The 22,743-nt window shown below is 38.3% G+C and overlaps 1 protein-coding gene across 1 annotated transcript in view; it reads right to left on the bottom strand.

Moving 5' to 3' along the window:
• Positions 1–301: 301 nt before the first annotated feature.
• Positions 302–22,743, bottom strand: part of LOC124395370 (RNA-binding Raly-like protein) — an 84,675-nt gene continuing 62,233 nt past the window's right edge. The window contains exons 4-8 of the mRNA XM_046863805.1: positions 12,812–12,972; positions 11,077–11,190; positions 8,141–8,295; positions 4,250–4,303; positions 302–1,726 (exon numbers count right to left, since the gene is read on the bottom strand). Coding sequence (XP_046719761.1) covers positions 4,265–4,303; positions 8,141–8,295; positions 11,077–11,190; positions 12,812–12,972 — 469 coding nt within the window. The 3' untranslated portion in view covers positions 302–1,726; positions 4,250–4,264. The remainder of the gene's footprint in view (positions 1,727–4,249; positions 4,304–8,140; positions 8,296–11,076; positions 11,191–12,811; positions 12,973–22,743) is intronic.

Raw genomic sequence — 22,743 nt, 5'->3', positions numbered from 1 at the left:
TGTCTTTTGTCACAAACACAAATGTGGCGATTGTGCAATATTTCTGGCACAGAAGCAGGTCTGGACCACGCAGTCTATTGAGCTAACTCCACAGTGTGCTGTGTGCCTGCAGGCTTTTTTGTTTTTCGGAACCGGAGGTTCATCTACTTCCACTTATTCCCTCCGAGTCATTATAAAAAACAAAAGAGTGAATTATCACCTAATGCTCAGACAAAACCATTTTATTTTTTATTTTTAAAACCATCATGTTTATGAACGTGTCTCGCTTCGTGCGACTGCGAAAGAAGAAAAGAACACAAAGGAACGGGACACTTTTGATGAAAGTGTCTGAGATATTTCTTTTATTTGTTTTCTTTTCCGAGATTAAAAACAAAAAAGGAAGATAAAATCAGACAGCGAGAAACACACGAAACGAAGTTTTACAATATTACACATTATTACACGCCGACCCACACGGTTACTCTCAGGCTGAAGTGCCGTGGACACAGAAGAAGAGGATTCCAGAACGAGGCTCAGTCGACATGAAGAGAAGACGAATAAGAAACGTCTCTACGGGGGGAAGGAGATGGACTGAGAGAAGAGGAGTAAAATACGCTGAAAAGATGTTTATAAGGATAAGGGGGTTTGCTAAATGACATAGATGTAAAAATGTACTGTAAATGGAAGGAAGAAGGGAAGGAGAAAAAGAATGCAGAGAGAAGAAAGAAGCAAGCAAAGATGGACTGAATGAATGAGAAAAAGTGGTGGTAAACTGATGCTGAACTGCATGTTGGCGATGCCACCAAGCGCCAATCAGAACAAGTTGAAAACAGAGCGCGAGCTCGACCCTGATTGGTGGTTTGCTTGCTTGCGTGTTTGATTGATTTCAGTAAAAAAATATGATAATTGACTTTGAAATGTAGTGAAGTTAAAATAAAAGTCTCCCCAAATGAAAATATTACAGTAAAGTACAGATATGCAAAAAAGCTACTCAAGTACAGTAACGAATTACATTTACTTTGTTATATTGGCGTAATATCGGAGCAACTGATTATCAGGATCTACAGTTCCTGAAATAAAAAAAAAAACTAAATGGCACACAATACATTTTATTTAATAAGGTTCTAGGAGGTGTAGGGAGAACAGTGTTCTGGAACAGGTGTGTAGGGAGAACAGTGTTCTGGAACAGGGGTGTAGGGAGAACAGTGTTCTGGAACAGGGGTGTAGGGAGAACAGTGTTCTGGAACAGGGGTGTAGGGAGAACAGTGTTCTGGAACAGGGGTGTACGGAGAACAGTGTTCTGGAACAGGGGTGTAGGGAGAACAGTGTTCTGGAACAGGTGTGTAGGGAGAACAGTGTTCTGGAACAGGTGTGTAGGGAGAACAGTGTTCTGGAACAGGGGTGTAGGGAGAACAGTGTTCTGGAACAGGGGTGTAGGGAGAACAGTGTTCTGGAACAGGGGTGTAGGGAGAACAGTGTTCTGGAACAGGGGTGTAGGGAGAACAGGAGAAGCTGTAATGACACCTGACACTACAAACAGGAATGAGAGTTAATACACACACAAGTGCTATGAAGAACAAACCAAATATAAACCTCACAATGTCCAGTTTTACTGATGGATTATTTCTACTGCACACTGTATTACGCTGCATGTGGTGTTGGGGTGAGATGCCGGCGTGGAGACTGAGCTGGGACCTTCTTCTGCAATCAGGCTCTTCTGTCTTGCTACATCACTCAGCAGACCAGTCTGGAGACAACAGAGAAGGAGCTGGATCAACCTAAAGATTATTTATTACCAGCTTTCCTATCGTTTACAGTACATTTATATTCATGAAAGAAATTAATACTGATGATTCAAATTCAATTTGAATGTGGTTTTACTAAAGTAACGGTTTTACTCCAGTTGTTGCTATTAAAATTCTTTTGACACATAAAAGAGAAAACAAGCAAGCAAGCAAGAAAGAAAGCAAGAAAGAAAGAAAGGGATTTGAAGGAAAGGATGAAGAAAATAAGGGCTCCAAAATTTAATGAAATGAAATGTCAGAAAGAAAGAAAGAAAGAAAGAAAGAAAGAAAGAAAGAAAGAAAGAAAGAAAGAAAGAAGGGAAATGAATGAAAGGATGTAGAAAATAAGGGCTCCAAAATGAAATGAAATGTCAGAAAGAAAGAAAGAAAGAAAGAAAGAAAGAAAGAAAGAAAGAAGGAATTAAATGAAAGAGTGCAGAAAATAAGCTCCAAAATGTCATGAAATGAAATGAAATATCAGAAAGAAAAAGAAAGAAAGAAAGAAAGAAAGAAAGAAAGAAAGAAAGAAAGAAAGAAAGAAAGAAGGAAATGAAGGAAAGGATGTAGAAAATAAGGGCTCCAAAATGAAATGAAATGTCAGAAAGAAAGAAAGAAAGAAAGAAAGAAAGAAAGAAAGAAGAAAGAAAGAAAGAAAGAAAGAAAGAAAGAAAGAAAGAAAGAAAGAAGGGAATTAAATGAAAGAGTGTAGAAAATAAGCGCTCCAAAATGTCATGAAATGAAATGAAATGTCAGAAAGAAAGAAAGAAAGAAAGAAAGAAAGAAAGAAAGAAAGAAAGAAAGAAAGAAAGAAAGAAAGCATGGAAGGCAGTAAAAACACCAATTTTGTGGGAAACTCTTTTTCTCTGGAAAGCGTACAGGATTTTCTCCCGTCGGTCTCATTTGAGCGATTATTATGAAAGGATGCGATTGTTACAGTGCAGTAAGATCGAGCTGTAGGGGTTAAATCAGAAGCGCACTACAGTCTGGAATCTCTGTTTTAGCAGAGTTTAGTATTTATCCTGGATCTCATGTGGGTTTGTAGCTGAGCTGTAGAATTGTAAAGAGCTGAAAGAAAAAATGTATTAAAAAACAATGATCGTGTGGCATCTCTGTAGAAAACCAGTGAATAAAATCAGTCAAGAATAGCACAGGACTCACATGCTTCAAGATAAAAATGCAATTAATTTGCTCTTGCTTAGTTTCATTAGCAATCTTTCCTGTATTACTGCTAATTACAGTGCCACAAATCCAAGATATAAAAAGTAGGACTACTTACTAACTTTCGAGAACTTCGAAATGAGTACCTACGCGTTAGCTCCATTAATCTAATGACCTCTTAATTGAGTCAATTATCTTTATCTATATTTAAAATGTTACCTTAAAAAAAAGCCTGCCGAAGAGAAGGAAACACTATAACCCCCTCTCCACCAGCACCACCCCTCCCCTCCACCCCACACTCTTTCCTGCACTTACGACTGAATATAAGGGAAAAGAGAAACAATAGCAATCCAAAAAAAAACTGGCCTTTGGGGCAAAACAACGGAGTCAAAACGCAGCTACAGCTCATTAGTATACAGTATAATTAAGCTTAATTAACATGTTACTTGATTTCATGAGCCAAACTACTTTACAGTTCATTGGCACTGTGATAACCTGCAATTTGTACAAAGTTAATAGTGTATAAACAATTAAAAATAATTTAAAGAATATATTATATATAATAATATTATGGGCCAATATTACTACATTATATTGTAACAACTATTGGGACGCCTGACTTCCAGCCATGTGTGGTTCTTCCACAAGTTGGAGGCACACAATTGTATAGAAAGTCTTTGGATGCGGTGGCATGAAAGTTTGCCTTCACTTGAACCAGGAGACTGAAATGTGTTCCAGCATGACAACGCCCCTGTGCACAAAGCCAGCTCCATGAAGATATGCTTCACATTGGGTGAAGTGGAATATCTCCTATGGGATAAATGCTTGTGGCTGAATGAGCACAAATTTAGTGGAACATCTCCCCAGAAGAGAGAGAGAGTGGAGGTTATTATAGCAGCAAATGGGGACTAAATGTGGAATTGGATGGTCCAAGACCTTATGGTCAGGTGTCCACAATCTTTTGTCCATATAGTTTTGTCTACACCCGTACATTAATGCCATATGGATCCACAAATTAATGTCCAATTTCTGATATGGTTTTCATGCACAGGTTTGGAGTGGAAGATCTGCTATTGAGCTCTGACCTCAACCCTATTGAACTCCTTTGGGATGAATGTGAGCGCTGCACCGCAGGTCTCCTCACCTCACACAGATTTCCACATGCACACTCAAATAATCTAGTGGAACATCTTCTCAGAGAAGTGAAGGTTATTATAACAGTGAATAGGAATGGTCTAATGGTCCAAACACTTTTGTCCATATAGTGTATTTTGCGATTTCTATGTGTTTACATACATGTGTGTGATTTAGGTTAATATATTCCTTACCTGAGCTGTGCTGCTTCACATTTCATCGTCCATGTCAGAGTTGTGATTATTCATCTGAGGATAAGAGAAACATAAAGACTCTTTAACATGAGCACCAACACGTTAACATTTAGCTGCAATATGTTCGCATTCATCAACGAGGGCGTACTGCGCTACGAATGAGACCCGAGTCGCAGTGTTCGATCTCGGATCAGTAGTTTTCTCCCAGCAGCACTGCCTAATGGCTGGGAATGAGGGCACGCTGGGATGACGCAGAGAGACAAGTCAGCTCTTGCTGAGCCTCTTCTCTCTAACATATGGGCTCTCGCCATGAGAGATGAAGCTCTCATCATTTATAGAGGAGCACAAGCAGACTGGAAAACAGCTTGGAGAACAACAGGAGGAAGTAAGAAAATGTGGCAGTACCTAATTACTTGAAGATCTGATTTAATGCGCAAATATAACCAACCGGTGTGAAGATGCCACTGCATCGCTTCCAGTTATCGTGTAGTCCAGAGGTTCAAAGTTGTTTCTTTGTCACATACTTGCAATATAGAGTCCATGTAATGTACTGTAGTGAGATGGTTTGTCTTCATCCCACAATTCAACACCAAACAGACAACAAACTCACACATCATCATATAGAATAGAGCTGAGCTATAAAATACCATAAGGATCTAATTGTGATACTGCAAACACTTCAATGATCATCTTAGATGCCAGTGTTGGACAGTAAGTTAGTATCGTAATATCCAGACTATTAAGCGCACCCAAATATAAGCCGCACACACCAAATTTAACAAAGATTATTATTTTGAACATAAATAATGTCTACACTGAAACTGATGAACTTTACACAGGCTTTAATCAAAGACAGTGTCTGTTACACGACTTGTATCTAAACAGTAGCCTACCAAGAAAGTCTTTGTTTACTGTCTTCCTCCTTCCTTTCACAACTATTTCTCTCGGGAGTTTATCTTTTGGCATCGTCGTGCGTTTAAAAATCACCATCGGTGAATCTTTTCTCCCGATGCCGTGCAGCTCAGAACACAGGTGAAGTGTGTGTTTTCATGCCCGGTTGTTTTCAGCGTGACGAATGATTCGTATTTCCTGTAGACAGTCCGAGTGAGCGGCAGGTCAAACGTCAGAGGATCATCATCCATATTTATGATGTGGTGCAGCCCGATTCAGTGGGAGCGCATCTGATTTAATATAAAGAGTTTCATTGGTTCACCTGAACCTGTTTGGCAATTTCATTGGTCTAATGTTATGGGGCTCAGTTTTTTGGCTTGAAGCTTTTAAACCGGGAAAAACCCCGGAGAAATACATCAATTAGCTGCTTCATTGTTTAAGCCGCGGGGTTCCGGGGTTTCTATAGTCCGGAAAGTACGGTAAATTTAATTTGTTACTGTTCTGAGGTAGTTTTTTTAATGTATCTGTACTTTACTGAAGTATTTTTATTTGGGGAAGCTTTTACTTCACTCCATTTCAAAGTCAAATATTTTTATTTTTTATATTTTGTAAAATCAGTCGTCCCTTTTTATTTACAAGGATAAAGGACACCAATCAGGATCGAGCGCACCCTAGTTGAGAAGAAGGTTTTGGGCTCATGATCATTGTAATAGAAATCAATCAGTGTTTGAGTCATTCTATTAATAGATCAGTGTGCTGAGAGTCACATTCGAGTCTTTTCACAGAAACTGAGTTGATTGAGTAAAGAATCTTGTGATAAAAATGATGATAAGAACATTAAAGCCATACTGAAGTACATTGGAAGGTAAATACTTTTGTAATTTTACGTTCAAGTTTAAAGGGACACTTTCACTTCTACTGACGTAATATTTTACCTTGTGAATCCCTCTTTTTTTTTTACCTTAAGTACATATTTTGTGTGCTGCATCCACCACTGTTAGATTATTTCTGCATGAATTGTATTTGATGAGATCGGAAGTCAGAGATCATTTCGAAAATTGCTTGCAGCAAGAATTTCGGCAAAAAAAAAAAAAAAAACAGCGTTCTTTTTATATGATAGCTCAATAGTTGAGGGATTGGACTCTGGATTGGAAGGTCAAAATTTTAAACCCTAAGCAAGGTGCTTAATGTCCATCCGATGCAGGTGAATTGGGGGGGCAATATTTACACCCAGGCACCAACTGATTATCAAGATTTAATAACTTGAATGATTTGCTTCTTGCTTATTTCATCTCCCTTAATTTATTTTCGAAGGATTGCTCAACAGACTACAGACTACAAACTTAACTCAACCATGTAACCTTCATATCAAAGCAGGAAATCGCTGAAGCGTGTGCGTAACATGATTCTGAATACTCTGAACTTTCTTATATGTTTTTAAATATCAGTCATTTTGAACCGAGGTGTATATTTTTTTTCCAAACTAATTTCTGGTTGTCGGTGTGAAGAGGCTGATACTTCATTTCTACTACGTTGCACAGCCATGAAACAAAAACAGTACCTAGTGAGGGAGCGTTCTGGGAGGAAGAAAAAGCTCTTGGTAATATTAACAAAGCAGCGGAGTAATTGCGGCTTCGCTATTGTGCTTAGGACACACATGGAAGGGGGCTAAACCTACTTCATTTGTCACTGCCACCAGGTAGAGGACCAAGGTAATTACATATAATTGTAACGTGGCTTCTGGAATAATAGTTGTGTCTATATATAGATGTCTCTGAAAAAGCCTGACAGCAAAAGTGCTCTCTGCAAGGGTTTTTCTTCTCAATAAGTTCTTTAACCATGCTTTTGTAGGATTGTGTGTGTGTGTGTGTGTGTGTGTGTGTGTGTGTGTTTGATTTAGATGAATGCAATCAAAGAAAGGAAAAGGAAAATGTGCTGGCTTAGTGGAAATTTGTGCTGCCACAAGCAAATCTGTCTCAGGTGTCAAACTAATAACAGCGTGATTAGATGGCTTTTCTGTTTGTTTATGAGGTGGAGGTGTGATGATCTGTTTTTATATAAAATATATGTTAATATATTACGCATTAACGCAAATTCATTGTAACGGCACTCATTTTATTAACGCGCGATTTATGCGGTTTTATGTTTGACCGTTTTTCATTAAAATTATAAATATATAAATATAAAATAGGTGAAATCGAAACCTCCAACGAAACACACATTTATTATTCATGACATCATTTCTTAACTCAGATTTTATTTTAATTAACTCCACCAAAAATCATTTTTAATCACGTAAAATTTTTTTGCGCCAAGTCTCAAATAAAGCACCAAAATCCGCCACGATGCAACAATGAACCTTCTGGGGTCGAAAAACGGTCGAATATTTAGTCTTCATGCTCTATGTTGAGTTTGGTTTTACTAATAATAAATATACATTTGCATAAAGCATCCATATTTGTTGATGGTCATGTTCAAATTGGAAAATATTAATTTAAGGTACATTTAGAACAGATAAAGTTGTGATTAATCACGAGATAAAGCATGACAATCATGCGATTAATATATATATATATATATATATATATATATATATATATATATATATATATATATACACACACACACACACACACACAAATATATATTAAATGTCACTCTGAATTATTTTAAATGTGAGACTTCCATGTTTTGGCTCTTTCAGCTGGAGAGTTTTGTCTGTCAGAAAGCAGGCCTAGTTTTGCATTTAAACGCATTTATCAGCTGTCACTGTGATTCGGCACGCTCCCGTTCCTTATTGTGCTTATCTCATGTCTCCAACCTTTTCAACAACGACACACACACACACACACACACACACACACACACACACACACACACACACACACACATGCACGCATTGTCCTCTTTAAACCGACTGATTACTGTTTGGTTATCTATAGAGACGCAGAAACAGGCTATGGTGACTCAGAGTGAATTTGATAGAATAAAGCTCATCACCATGTGTGGCTCGTCATCACTGGCCTCTCCCAGCTCAGGAGTGTCTCTGCGGGCACCTCGGCGCGGGCTGGGGGTTCTGGGAGATCCTTCTCGACTGCTGGTTGATGGGTGGTATGGTGAACCCCCTGAGCTCCCACCATGAGAAAACGGAGAACCTACAGCACATAAAGAACTTTAAACTTTAGACCTAAACAAGGTTCAGTGTTAAAATTCTGGAAAGCTAGTGGTTTCGAGATCTGGAATCGATTCTAGAAAGACTTAGGATGAGCCAGGAATACCATCTGAATAAGGTGCTAGTCCATTACACACACACACACACACACACACACATTCACACATTCACACTTATGGTTTAACAGTCTGGAGGAACCCCACAAGGAGACCTGTGGCAAGACTACCTGCTGTATCGCCATTTCACACTCAACACAATATTAATTTTCCAAGGAGGTAAATAAAAGGCAATAAACCAAAAAATGTCATAATAGCTGAATATCCAACACCTGCTCAGAAAACATGCAAGAAGCTGTAAAGGCACATGTTGATCTCGTGTTCTTTCTTTACAGTGCACTATATAAAAACATCTCTTTGTTGACAATGAAGGAATAAATCTGAAGTGTATTTTATTCATAATGAGTTTTACAAAAAGAAAAATGAATTAGTCTACAAAAACTATACTCGATAGTAATTATTTAGTTCATATAGAATAATAATTATAATATTAGCAATATTAAATATTTACAATATTATATTATGATAATATTTAACCTGTTTTATTTTTCTGCACGCGTGAACATATTGCACAAATAACGGCACAGCTTTTGCACTTTTATTTCCATTATTCAGTTGCAAATGAGAATTTTTTATGATTGCAATTCTATTTATTTTTTATTATTCAATTCTCTTTTTTTTAGCTATTTAAATTCTTAATTTTTTCAATTCCATTATTTAATTCTTTCCGTATATTCTTTACGTTTGTACATATGACAGATCAAATTAAGCTGAATGAGAACTGCTGTATATTTAAACTGCCTTCACGAGGGTCCACATGCATCTGTTTTCTACACACCGTGCATCATTTACAGAGTGAATCAGTGAGAAAATCATTTACTGGGGTGTTTTCAAATATCGAAAAGTTTTGTAATTGAATTTAAGTGCCACTGTACATTACTCCAGAGCATTTCGTGGACCTTAAATCGTTTCATAATGACTCCATGAGAACGAGACAGTTCTCCGTGAAGTAAACCTTCATAAAGCCACAAAGCTGACAGTCAAATATTGCTTTTTCATCTACTGAAAAAAAAAATCTATATATCACACCAGGATAAAAAAGCATGTCCCAATCTTTCATCATCACTATGTTTCAATTTCAGCCATAGAGATGTGAATTGGTTTTTTTTGTTTTTTTTTTTACTAATGGCTGGTAAAGTGACAGAGAAATCTCTCAGTGCTGAAGCCCCTCAGTGTGCTCACATTACTGACTCAGACACATTGATCGCTTATCATCGGCGCAGCTGTAATTAAAGCAGGGATGGATTAGACAGAAGTGTAGAAAAATAGTGAAGAAAAAAGTGAGAGAGCAAGAGAGAGGGAGAGAGAGAGAGAGAGAGAGAGAGAGAGAGAGAGAGAGAGAGAGAGAGAGAGAGAGAGAGACTCAGAGAAACTGAGCTGTCCATCAGAGATTAGAGAAAGACTAAAGAGATGAATGAACATTCTGCAGAAATGGACACAAACACACAAACACACAAATACACACACACACACACACACACACACACACACACACACACACACACACACACAAACACACACACACACACACACACACACACACACACACACACACACACACACAAACACACACACACACACACACACACACACACACACACACACAAATGTGGACCGGTTTCACAAATTACTTATCCTTTCTCATCGCCTCACATCAGTGATTTAATTAGCAGATCATGGCCAATTATTATAGCGACTTAAACTCAGCTATTTAACTTCAAGCCTATTATTCAGCAACTACAACGGATTATGGAGGAACTACAATGTAAGTAATAAGCGATAGTGGGAATGATGAAGTACATTTGAACCTGCTGACAGATCCTTTATTGTATAAGGTGTTTAATTAGAAATAGAACTGAAATCAAAAATACTAAAATAAAAAATGTTGGCAAACCTGATATATGTAATAAATATGGAAATCTGAAGATAATATACTATATATATATATTTTCCAGCCATATGTGGTTCTTTCCCAAAAGTGGTTCTTTCCCAAAATGTTACCACCAAAATGTATGTACACAACACTGTACACAACACCAGCTCCATGAAGGATCAATGAATATGCATGAATATCCTTCATGAATATGCATTAAATGGAATGCCAATTATTGCCTTAAAATATCACAAGAATTAAAATTACTGCACCAACAGCAAGTGCTAGGAATTCCATCCGTCCATCCATCCATCCATCCATCCATCCATCCATCCATCCATCCATCCATTTTCTATACTATTTTTCTACAAAGAAAAAAATCCATAATCGCAAATGCACACTGGAAATAACAAGTCTGCAATTCATGTTTTTGGACTGAAGGAGAAAACCAGAGAACCCTGAGAAAATCGGAGACAGGATTCAAATCTCAAGAAGGTGCAAGGCAAACAAAACTCTGTGTTTCCCCAAATAATCCTTTATGTATTATATATAAACCTTTTATTATTATATGAAAATCTCAATACATTATACTGCTGTAACTTGACGTGATAAAGCTCAAGCCCTCTGTATAGAGATTACCACTAGGGGGCAACATAAGCTCAACCCTCTTACCACATCATGACCAGTACAAGTCAATATTTTATTTTATCTTGTGCAAAGGATAGGAGGAAAAGAAGTTCAGAAAGATCACCATTGTATCTGGAAAATGACTGACCTGTGTGCTCCTGCCTTTGTCTGTCCATCCTGTCCAGGCTGTCCAGCAGGCCATCAATCTGCACTTTTATCATCGTCAACTCGCGCTTTATGGTCTGCAGCTCCTCCATTTTCACTGCGCAGGCACATTGAGATAGAGACAGTGAGATAGAGAATTCACACTTTAAACAAAAGGTTAGAAAAAAGTAAAACCCGGCCATAAAACTGAGCTTTTTTTTGTGAAATAACGACCGGGGCAGTTCGAGCCGAGGCAGATGATATCACTTGATCTGTAACGACTTCTTCAATGAATTGCACACACAAAACACTCGAAAAAAACCCCGATTTTGTTCCCTTATAAAATCCCAGGCCATCATTCTGTGCCTCAGTGTTTCAGTGACCATGGAATGCACAATGAGAAATACCAGATGACCAATCAGCTTGGAGAATGAACGATAAAAGGGGTAAATGAGACACTAGGATTAAAAATGAAATCGACATGAAATTACAGAGCGATTCAATGAACAAGCCGACATTTGGACCCTGGAGCTGAAGCACCGAGGTGACCCGAGACCTGCTGCGGTGCTAATAGCATGTTCCAAACACTCTCTTATTCTTTCTGCTCTGTTAATTTGGTGTAATGGCATGCACTGATAGGGCCGTCTCCATTAAAAGACAAAAGGCTACAGAGAAGAGGCTTTTAATAAAATAGCAACTTAAGCCTCTCCCGAGACCAGCTGATTATTCAACTGAAATCCAACATGCAGAAAACAAGCCATATATTAAAGCATTATACTTACAGCACAGTCAAATGCAAAAGATTGTGCCCCTCTCCCCTATTGTTTTGAAATGTCCATGAAGTAAGTAAGAACATTTATCCTGGTTTTACAAAAAAAATGTAAATTCTTAGAAAGGTAGTTTGGTCTCCAGACCTGATTTGAAGAAGAAAGTTATTTATTTATTTATTTATTTATTTACAATTATTTAATTTAAAAATGTTCATGTAAGTCAAAATTTTTCAGGGTTCTATATAAAATCTTTGAAGTTCTCAATAAGCTTTTTGATTAAATCCAAGGGTCCCTATACTAAAGTCTGAGGGTCAAATACGACCCTCCCCTACATTTGGAAAAGCACTCTGATTAATGCCAGAGACATATTTTGAAAATACCATTTTTTAGATATAAGTTTCACTCGTATCAAATCTGTATTTCATAATTAAGGAGGAATTAATAGGGAAAAATGTCATAAAGAAAAATAATAAAATTCTGGGAAGAAGTTTTACATCAGGCCTTTCTAACTTTTTGGTACAATGCCTGGGCAGACCATTGCGTGATAGATACAACTCCAAATGATTGCTTGGTCTCTAAATACAGAACTTAATTCTGGTCATCGTCTTGTAGTATGGTGAAGTCGGTTCCAATGAGCTGCCATCTAGACGGAATTGCATGGTGATGAAGTATGGAATGGTAGCCATGTTGGTTCATATTCCTTTTAGCCATAATTTTAGCCCAAACTATTAAACTTCCACCTCCATGTTTGACTGTGGGGGTGAGGCAGTCTGCTAACATCTCCCATGTTCTAAGACAGATGTTTTTCTGTCATATTTAGTCTCATCTGTCCACTTTCTTCCAGTCCAATTATTGTGTGTTTTTCGACTGAGTTTGTTGCATAGAAACATCTGAAAAAACAAAAGTCCTGGTGTTTCACAGGTCCTGTATATCGTTATATTGTTGATTTTCGAGTGTGATTTCACATACACTTGGCTCTGCTGGATGAGTGGGGTCTGGAGGAACTCTTGGAAGACGAGCAGTCTCGGCTGCGTCTCTGCCTGGAAGAAGATGAGCGTGCTCTCTTGGCCAGGCTGGAACTGTGGGGCAGAGCAGGCACCGTGGATGGGACGCGCTGGTAATCAAACACCCTAAAGAGCACAAAGGGATGCTGAAATTACCTTCACTTATTTACACACACATTCATAACAGGACAATTTATACAGTGTACACAGAGTGGTGGACAGTCCTCCAAACTCCTGCATAATGAGGGAGTTCTCTTTAACCTTATACATAATCGGTCACACATTTGTTACTCCAAACACTTGCTAGCAATCACTGACAGGTTTACTGAGGAAATCTTCCCTGCTAATGCTAGCTTTATGGCTGAAAATGAGCTTGGCTAGCCAAGCAGCAAAAACTAAACTTCACAGGATTTCATACTGTTGTTTTAACTTCTGCTATTTGCTAACTAACTAACAAAAACAGTTTTTGAAACGACATTAATTCAACGTTCATAAATACTAACTATACTTTTTGCTAATGCTTGTCAATGAATGCTAGCCAGCTGAGCTAACCTGACGATTTCTGAGAGGAAAGTTTATGCTGCGTTCATAAATGTTCAATATTTTGTCCTGCTTTCGCTGGTCAGCAAACTATAAGGAAACGTGTCAGGAATTCCTGAGAGAAAATTTCATTCATGAAGGTTTATTTATTCCCCAGCTAAGCTTAGCATAATAATAAGCTAATATAGCAAGATTTCTGAGTAGTTTTTTTCCCCACTGTTGCTATTAAACTAGTTAATAAGCTAACCTTCTGAGAGATGTTTATTCTCAGCTAAAGCATTCTGGATAAGGAATTCTGGATGATTTTAAAACAAGGTGTTTCCCAAACAGAAGCTTTAATTTAAATTTAATGCATTCATTTTGTCTCATGAATAACGTTCCATATGAGCACACTATCAATGCGTTTCAGCAGCCGGCTCAGTGTTTGCATTTCAGCAAAAGTTTATTAGTTCATTACAATTTATGTATGTGCATGTGTGTCTGCGAACGCAGTTAACCAGTACGGGAGTGTTTGCATTTCAAAACATGAAAAAACCAAACCAGCCAGGTGGAGAACAGATTCCTGACACGTATAAAAACCAGAACCATTGCTCAATGGCAGTACTTCTCTATTGTACACCAGTTTTAAAACTCTCCACTCCTCCTTCACCAGCTTCCTCGCCGATCCCCGCTTTTCTCTGTCTCGAGGCCCTCTTCCTTCCGTATGAACAGTGGTAAGAAGGTTCTATCTTCTACAGAATCAAATTGCTGCTGTCAAAGCCTATCAGAAGCTCTATCCCGAAGACGATGACGGGAGATTTTAGGAGCTCATGTTCGCTTGGATACTGATACCAGCCATTATATCAGAGATAGAAAAAGAGAGAGGGAGTGTGAGGAGGAAAAAAAAAAATAATTTTTTAGGGAAGATTTTTGCTAACTTTAATCTGATCAAATATGAAGGCAAGAACAGCTGCTCAGTTATCACTTGCCTGCTTTATTGTGTCATAACGCATAGTGGATACAGTGAAAAGGCCAAGAAAGCAAATCATAACACACGCTCACATACATACATACATACATACATACATACACATATACATATACACATATACACATTATATATATATATATATATATATATATATATATATATATATATTTATATATATATATATATATATATATATATATATATATATATATATATATATATATATACACCGTAATTTCCGGACTATAAAGCGCACCCATATATAAGCTGCACCCACTAAATTTGACAAAGATTTTTATTTTAAACATAAATAAGCCGCAGGTGTCTACACTGTCTATACACGTCTATAAGCCGCAGGTGTCTACACTGAAACTAATGAACTTTTCACAGGTTTTAACGAAAGAGAGTGTCTGTTACACAGTGTAATGGGTGAAATATGTTGTGGCTCCTTTTGGGAATAGCCTGCCGCTGCATTTTTCCGGTATTACTGCATGTGTGCAAGACCGAGGAATATGTCCTTATTATTTTCTGATGCTCATTTCTAAGTTTCTTTAACTAACCCGTAACGCTGTTGCCAAGAAAAATAATTTTGGAAACCTGTCTGTGCTTATATGATTTCTGTTGCAACTGGAGTTAGAGAGCTCTTCCCTTCACCCAGACTCAACGCGTTACAACGGCTTGTATCTAAACAGTAGCCTACCAAGAAAGTCATTGTTCACTGTCTTCCTCCTTACTTTCACAACAATTTCTCTCGGGAGTTTATCTTTTGGCATCGTCGTGCGTAAAAAAAAAAACGTTTTTTCTCCCAAAGACGTGCAGCTCATTACGCAGGTGAAGTGCATTTTTCCATTTCTGTTCGGAAATTTCATTGGTTTAATGTTATGGGGCTCAGTTTTTTGCCTTGAAGTTTGTGAAACCGGGAAAAACCCAGGAAAAATCCATAAATTAGCCGCTTCGTTGTTTAAGCCACGGGGTTCAAAATGTGGGAAAAAAGTAGCGGCTTATAGTCCGAAAATACGGTATAAATATATATATATAATATATATATATATATATATATATATATATATATATATATATATATATATATATATATATATATATATATATATATATATAAATATTATATATATATATATATATATATATATATATATATATATATATATATATATATATATATATATATATATATATACACAGTACAGACCAAAAGTTTGGACACACCTTCTCATTCAAAGAGTTTTCTTTATTTTCATGACTATGAAAATTGTAGAGTCACACTGAAGGCATCAAGGGCTATTTGACCAAGAAGGAGAGTGATGGGGTGCTGCGCCAGATGACCTGGCCTCCACAGTCAGCGGACCTGAACCCAATCGAGATGGTTTAGGGGTGAGCTGGACCGCAGAGTGAAGGCAAAAGGGCCAACAAGTGCCAAGCATCTCTCGGGGAACTCCTTCAAGACTGTTTGAAGACCATTTCAGGTGACTACCTCTTGAAGTTCATCAAGAGAATGCCAAGAATGTGCAAAGCAGTAATCAAAGCAAAAGGTGGCTACTTTGAAGAACCTAGAATATGACATTTTTCAGTGGTTTCACACTTTTTTGTTATGTATATAATTCCATATATAATTCCACGTGTTAATTCATAGTTTTGATGCCTTCAGTGTGAATCTACAATTTTCATAGTCATGAAAATAAAGAAAACTCTTTGAATGAGAAGGTGTGTCCAAACTATTGGTCTGTACTGTATATATATATATATATATATATATATATATATATATATATATATATATATATATATATATATATATATACACACACACACAGAAAGAGTTTCTTTGTCTTTGTACAGTTGCATGCAGGACATTTAAAAGCACTTTCCTCAGATTCCTCGTCTGTACCTTTCGTAATTACTGGCCCTCCGGGTGCTCAGGCACTTTACTGGCCATTTACTTTTAATTACATTTGTTAGAAAGCTGTTCATTATCTTCCTGAGCGCGGATTAAAGCTGGAGCACCCCGGCCAGATTGTATCAGACTGCTGAGTGACAGCTGAAACAGTCTGCTGATTGCGAAGTATATCAAGGAGACAGGATTAAGATGTGAGAAAGCCTTTAAGCCCCTAATCCATGACTGAGCAGATAAGCTAGAGTAAACAATTACCCAAGTCCTGCTTTGGCAGCTCGCTGAAAGAGAGCGCTCATTTGCAAATCGAAGAGTGTTTATTTAGTTGTCCGGTGTCAACCTTCTGAGCCTTTACACTACCATAATTTATGGAATTACCTGGGTCCTCTGAGCTTTCTGGGGTGAAAATTGTTTTAAAGCGTGATGTTGGATTAAAATGATGTGCCTCAGACCTGCCTGAAGCTCTGCTCGGACTGGATTAGTTGGGCAACATAATTATTATAGCTGCATTTTTGTCCCACCTGAATCCATCACATCAGTATGTCTGCATTTAACTCTGCTGTGTTTTAAGAGATGAATAAACATCCTGTCCGAATGGACATGCTGATAAAAATTCCATTATATCCTGAGCTTCTGCTTCAGTAGAAAGACACTCCAGGAAATGCTCGCTCTTTTTTATCAACTCCTTTCAAAATGAACCAGCAACAAAAGATGATAAAATCTCAGAATGACAAAATAAAGACAGCCTTTAAAAAGATGTATTGGACATGGCAGTTGTGCATAAAAATTATGGTCATGTGACCACTAAATGATCAACTAGATCATTAAATAAATTACGATAGAGGATGGGTAGCTTGGGTAGATGGGTAGCTACTGACAGTTCCTTAGCATTCATTCAAAACAAAGGTTTATCTAAACCCGGACCTTCGTAATTCTTTAAGAGTATAGTAGTAGTTCGTTTCCAATTCTCGTTAGTAGAACTATCAGGAAGAGTTTGTAAAAATTTTACCCGGAAGGCTGCTGCGCTGCTCTGTACATAAATACATACAATAAATACATTTTTGGGCAAATATAAAATGCCAATATACCAATAAACCAATATCAATGTCTAAGAGTTTGCCAATATCTAAAATGTCTCTAATGAACGATATGTTGTCAACGATCTGCCTACCTGGCACGTAGTAGATCTGGATGAGGGTGAATGATTTCCTCCAATACTTTGCCCAATCTATTTGCTAGTGCTTTAGAAAGAATTGTATAATCACTACATAGCAATGACACCGGCCTCCAGGTTATTATGTCACTCAGGTCTCCCTTTTTTGGGAGGACAGTAAAGTCTGCTCTACGGCAGCTCAGTGGTAACCTTCCACTGTTCAGGCTTTCGATGATGACTGAGCAGATCAGCACCGATCTCAGGCCAAAAAGACTTATAAAAATCCACAGATAGGCCATCTATTCCTGGTGCTCTGCCCCTTGCCATGCCTTGAAGAGCATTCTGTAACTCTTATAGTGTCATCACTGTGCAGAGCTCAGCATTCACCTCTTCACTCACCTAAGGAAGGTCTTTAATAAACATACTGTTAGTGTTTGGCTTATGTGTGAGTTCACTGCTCTCTTACGAATCTCAGCATGATTCAACGAGAGTGCACCATTTTTCGAATGTAAAGCATGTATACATTTTCTTTGACCTTTTTTCGCCCACATGGTAAGGTAGGTCTATCCACTCAGTGTTCTGGAACTAGATCTGATTAGAGCCCCTTGTGCTTTTATGTCTTTTGTGCAGCTAATGCTTTATTTATTCTTTCTAAAATTCTGAATAGCTCTTGGTTTTGTACGGTTTCAATCGAATTTTTGTACCATTGCCTGCGTTGTATCTTTAGTGATGTTGTAAGCTTAATGTTGGTGCAGTTGTTTGATCTGTGATTTACCAAATGTCCCACCATTGCTGCAAAGATTGGGATTTAGATTTCATGGTTTTAAAATTGATCCAAAAGAATTAGAAAGTAGCTCGAAATTCTAAATCACATAAAAGATTATCATTGATGTGCCATAAAGCGCTCTTTTGGTTTTGTGGATCCTAGTGATTCCCACAAAACTATGGTCCGAGAAGCTAACTGGAACGATCTCTAAAAACATTTAGTTAATGACTTAAACCATAAAATCTGACCAATCTTGCTAAAGAAAACAAATTATCATATGAGTGAACCCACGTGTATTGCCTTTGAGTCTGATGGAAGTTTCTCCAAAGACCCACAAGGTCATGGGTTTCTATTAGCTGAGTTTTCAGAGACGCCATATGTGGTTCAACATGATTCCTATCTGCTGCATATTCAGTACAGTTGAAGTTTCCTCTCAATAAAAACAGATTTTATGTGTAAATAGTGTAAATGCAAATAAAGCGATACATTTTTAAAGCCCTTATCTTAAACAATCTACCTTTTACAATTTGTTCTACTTAAGAAGAAAATAGAAGAGTTCCTAGAGAGGAATTGAGAGAATCCATGTGAAATTCTCTCGTCAAGGTGAAGAGAAGGATACACAAGAAACTCATAGAGAGACTAGTCCTTTAAGGGCTTATAAAGTGTTTTTCATTTCCATTATTAATGTATATCTGAAAGTTTATTTTTATTAAGGATCTTTCTTAGTCTCAGAGAAATGTCATTCATTTTTAAAAACTTTATTTTTTTCAACAAATTGTTCTAAATCGGGAAAACACTCCTTGCACGCTTCTCGCACATGTCTTGCATTCTTAGTTGCTCTCAAAAAGAGTTTAATGTCCTCTTCACTATAGGTTCGTTTTGGAGCCTCTTTATGTGGTTGATCATGGGAAGTGCTACACCCTGAGAGGTCAGTTTCTCCGTGTCAGTTTGAATCAACACAATACTGTCTGTCCTTTTTGGTTTACTGTGGTGATGTTGCTTCTTTCTCTTCTTTTGTAGTGTTTTAAAGGCACACTCGTCTTGTTCTCTTAGTAAACACTGATCCTCTATCGACTTCATGTCATGGTTCTTGTCAGAGTTCTGCTTCTCGACATCATTCGCTGACTGAGGCCTTTCAGATACCGAGACTACTTTTGTATCCACCTTAATCACTTGTTCTTCTTTCATTTGTTCTGAAGCTGCTGCTAAACCTGATGAATCTACTAAGAATTTATCTGTAGGATTTTGTACAATGTTTTCCTCAGGTGTCTCTGCTGCTGTGGGCACCTCGGTTCTAGCCGATTGTTCTGCCTCTTCTTTCTCAGGTGATTTTTCAGCTGAAATTGATGGAATGTTGTTCTTGGCTTTCTCCTGTTTTGTTGGCCCTCACAAAATGTCCTGTTTCACCACAGCTATGGCATTTCATGCTATTGGTTGTAGGAAAAAACATAGTTAAAGCCACCCTGGTTAAAATTAAACGTTAAATCTAGAACTTCTTTATTATCCTTTAAGACCATAAACACAAAACACCTAATTGACACTATATATTTCAGTAATGGCGATTTACAGCGGCTTAAGATCATTTTGATAGGGAAACGAACTTTTCATATCGCGCTAATATTTCAGTCAGCACTTTAAAAAAAAACATTTTTAATAAACGGCCGCACGTTGGACAGAATCACCTTTTTGGACAGAGAAGACAGCAGCAGCACTGGGACAAAAAAATTGTCAATAACAACTCCACTTTCCACCAAAGTGTTCGCCAACTCCCCGGTTTTCAAAATAACCCACTACCGCATTGTTCATTCTAGAAACCCGGCAGGACATTTTCACATCTGACCACTTCTCCCACAGCTAAACTACACTCTTCTACACCGGCGTTCATTTCACCACACGACGCCATGTGAGGAAGTTGAAACTCCCCACCCTCGAAGTCATTCTGCCAGTGATAAACACAGAGATGGACAGAGAGAGGGACAAAGTGAGAGAGAGAAAGAGAGGGATAGGGCTGTGTGGTGTTGAAGAGAAGCTCTGTGTTCTGTGATTCTTCTTCTTCTTCTTTTTCAGAACTAATCCTAGCCTAGTTCTGAAGAAGAAGAAGAAGAAGAAGAAGAAGGAGAAGAAGACTGGTACAAAGTGCAATTCTTCCTCTTTCACAGAACACAGAGCTTCTCTACAACACCACACAGCCTCAAACATCTTCAGCTCCCCCACACTCTAATAAACATCAAAATCAACCACGATCCTTGGTTGTGATAGTCTGGAGAACATTCTGTTTTAGTCTGCATTTTGTGTCACTTTGTACTTTATGGTCAGGTATATTGCCAAGTTCTCCTGCCCAAAAATAAAATTAATCAGTTGGCACATTTACCCGTTTCTCCGGACGTATTTAAAACCAAGAATAAAACACTGGAAAGTCCTTAAAAGACCTTAAATTTCAAACAGTGACTGTAATCTGTAGCAGTGAGTAAAAGCGTGAAAAACTGTCTCTCTTTGTGAACTGAACGGACTGTCCTGTAAAACATCAAGGTTTAAAATACAAATAAAAGAGTTCACAGAGATAAGACAGTGTAAAATCCTCCACTGGAGGTCGGCAGCTTTTTTGGTTAATGGTGGATTATACAGTGTCTCCACTCTGGTTTAATATCATCATTAAAACCAAGTAAATTTCTCCACTGGGTGTCCACCCTCCTACTCAGCTTTTTCTTATTTAAAACACCTGTAGAGCAGCTTCCCCGACACTGTCCCAAAGTTCATCTCCTTTTCACTCCTGCACTCCAGACGGGGACCTCCACACCCGTCACCTGTGTTCCCTAGCAGGTTTGGCGGCGGATCCACACATGCCAGCTTGTGTCAGAGAGACGACGTGGCCAGGTTGATGTTCACCAGCGTTCACCTCCTGTAGGAGGACAGCTCAGTCTGCCCTCGATGTGCTCTACAGTGCCTTCCCAGTTTTTATTAAAATATTTGTCACTCAGACCAGTCTTTAAGCCCAATAGCCTGGAGATGTCCGAAATGTCACAAATTAAGTATACGTTATCAAATATCGACCTGCCAGGCACATAGTACATCTGGTCATGGTCAATGATCTGCTTCATCACCTTCGTCAGTCTAAAGGCTAATGCTTTTGACAGCAGCTTGCAGTTAGTGAACAGTAGTGACAGCAGGCACCAGTTTTTCAGGTGGGTCAGGTCTCCTTTTTTGATGGCTCTCCTGAAGCTCGATGGGAGCTGACCACCGTTCACACTGTCCCTTAGAACCTCCAGCACTTCTTGGAACTTCCCTGTAATATTCCACAGCGAGACCATCTATACCTTGTGCCCGCCTGTTCTCCATACCTCAGAGAGCTTCATTAAGCTCAGCCAGTGTCAGCCAGTGCGAATTTCAGTAGAGATCACCCGATTCTGTTTCCATAGCATGTATGAATCTTTACTGCCCATTCTTTTGTTCTAAACTGAAGATGAACTTGGAAGGAGCGTCCATCTCAGTGACATCTCAGCGCCCCTGTGCTGTAGTATCCAGCAGGTCATTTAGTTTTGAGGGCTTCAATATGACCTTGAAATTCTGTGGCCTCCGAACGCTCTCTTTCTATCTCCAGAGCTTTCAGAGATCTGGTAATGTCTCTTGTGACATTGAGGGTACTGTTGATAAAATAGTTTTATTTGTGCTTTTGTCACATCCCACCACTACTGTAGGGAGTTGAAAGCTGCCTTCTTTAGTTTAAAACTATTCCATACATAATTAAAAGACTCTCTAAAATTTAATTTCAGCATCAGTGGATAAGATGTTGTAGTTAAGAGAGAGAGAGAGAGAGAGAGAGAGAGAGAGAGAGAGAGAGAGAGAGAGAGTGTTCTGGGGTCTGCAAGTTTTCTTCTTAAGTGAAACAAATCCGTGGTGTACACAAGGCAGGAGAGAACCTGCTAAAGAGTAAGTGATAACAGGAACCATTTAAATTCACGCCATTTGGCAGATACCCTTATTCAAACTTATGTTTATCTCATTCATAAAACTGAGCATCTATGGGGTTAAGGGCCTTGCTCAGGGGCCCAGGATTGACAGCTTGTTGATGGTGGGATTACATGTGCATGCTGTTACAAGTGGGATGTTACATGTGGGAGATGGTAAATGTTGGGGTATCGCCAATCTGCTACTCTTGGGGCCCTTGAGGAAGGCCCTTAACCAGCTGTGCTGTAAACTATATGTGACAAGCAAAAATAACCTTTCATTTTTTCACCTTTTTATAAATGAAACCTCCCAGTCTGTGCTGTGGTCTACAATAAAAAAAAAACCCTCAGGACATGTACTCAGGGAGGACAGAACATCACAGCACCACATCATGGATCATTACGTACCCCGAATTTCTCTTTCTCAAGCACTACAAAAAAAAATAAAAAATAATAAATTCTGTACACTTTCCACAATTGTTGTTCTTTCCTCAGTAAAACAAACCAGTGGTAATCACTGATAAGGTAAAAAACATGCAGCTCTGAAGGATCCAGCGTCCACGCCACATGTTTTTCTGATATCTGCGTCAGCGAGGTAAATTACAGAGAGATCCT

The sequence above is a fragment of the Silurus meridionalis genome, chromosome 13 (genome assembly GCF_014805685.1).
Source record: "Silurus meridionalis isolate SWU-2019-XX chromosome 13, ASM1480568v1, whole genome shotgun sequence".
In the NCBI taxonomy this organism is placed as follows: Eukaryota; Metazoa; Chordata; class Actinopteri; order Siluriformes; family Siluridae; genus Silurus; species Silurus meridionalis.
This window is presented reverse-complemented; position numbering and strand designations above follow the sequence as displayed.